Below are 1,255 nucleotides of genomic sequence, written 5' to 3' on the forward strand. Positions count from 1 at the left end.
GAAGGGGAGAGGGGTTGGGGGTTGTGCAGAAGAGGGAGGGAGTGCACGACATGGGGTTGGAGACGTAGGAGAGCCACGGGGAGAGTGCCGGGGAGGGGTGCATACCCTCCCCTCTGGCAGCCACCTACTTCTTCAGGTGCGAACTCCTCTTCCCTGTCGTCCACCTTGACCTTGATGCGCGGCACCCCACAGTCGTCGAACACGCCGAAGGGCCAGTGCTTCCTGCAGGCGAGGTTCACTACGTGCTTCCAGGGCCGCCCGATCAACCGCTTGGCGTCTGCGGGGAAGTAGACCAAAGCACGCCGTGTCTCAGTCACACGGGGACGACACGATCAGGCGGCTGTGTGACGAAGCGAAGAAGGGGCCCAGTCACACGACACCTGTCACCTGTCCATACTGACCGAACACCTGGGACTGCGGCGGCAGGTCCCTGGCCGCCTCGCCGACGAAGTTGTCGCCGCTGAGGAAGCCCACGACGCTCGGCGTCGTCCTGGAGCCGCTGTCGTTGCTCAGGATCTCCACGCGGCCCTTGAGGTGGACCGCCACCACGGAGTACGTCGTCCCCAAGTCGATGCCCACGATGGGCCCGCGGCCGGAGGGCGGCGCACCGGTACCCGCACCTGAACGTACCGACAAAAAGTGAATTGAATGGCGCTCCGGAACATCGAACGTCACGAGCATCAACAGCAATGCGACAAATACGAAATTGGTCAGAGTACGAGAGTGTTAAAAGATTCTAACAACAAACGGTGCGGCCTTGTTTTCCTTTACACAAGTATGGAAAATATTCAGACGTTGCTTGTATTCATAACACAAATTCATGAGTGACCTTCCGTAGTACACTTGAAATCACTCGCGTTCAACTCACCTTGACTCATTTTGTCCATGATGTTCGACACACACCCAAACACTGCTGCAAATGAGGTTATAGTCGCACCTCTCCCTCGAACTTCTGTCGCCAGAAGCGCCGGAAAGACTTCGCCAAAACCAAACACCTATCACAACACACAGTAAAAACAGCACGCGCCCGACGCCAAACAAATGCAGCGAAAGTGTCGGAGTAACGATGAAACCATTAATTCACACGAATGAAAGACAAGTATGCATACTTGCAGTTTATCAGCGACGTGAAGACGTGAGCCGGCGGCAGCAGCGAGTCACAACAACTCAACACACTCACAACACGCCGCACCGCACCGCAGAGAGGACTAGAGAGGGGACGACACGACTGACGGACTGACGCCGGGCTCCGCCA

General features: G+C 57.1%; 1 protein-coding gene across 1 annotated transcript; it reads right to left on the minus strand.

Annotated features, from left to right (window-relative positions):
- Positions 1–128: 128 nt before the first annotated feature.
- LOC127751805 (putative heat shock 70 kDa protein 7) lies at positions 129–887 on the minus strand (the record flags this gene model as incomplete). Its single annotated transcript, XM_052275890.1, has 3 exons — positions 869–887; positions 402–620; positions 129–277 (listed from the first exon to the last, which is right to left on the minus strand). Coding segments are annotated over exons 1-3 (387 nt in total), but the record flags the coding sequence as incomplete, so codon positions are not given.
- Positions 888–1,255: the final 368 nt, after the last annotated feature.

This window comes from Frankliniella occidentalis, unplaced genomic scaffold, assembly GCF_000697945.3.
Source record: "Frankliniella occidentalis isolate FOCC.00 unplaced genomic scaffold, Focc_3.1 Scaffold1115, whole genome shotgun sequence".
Classification (NCBI taxonomy): domain Eukaryota; kingdom Metazoa; phylum Arthropoda; class Insecta; order Thysanoptera; family Thripidae; genus Frankliniella; species Frankliniella occidentalis.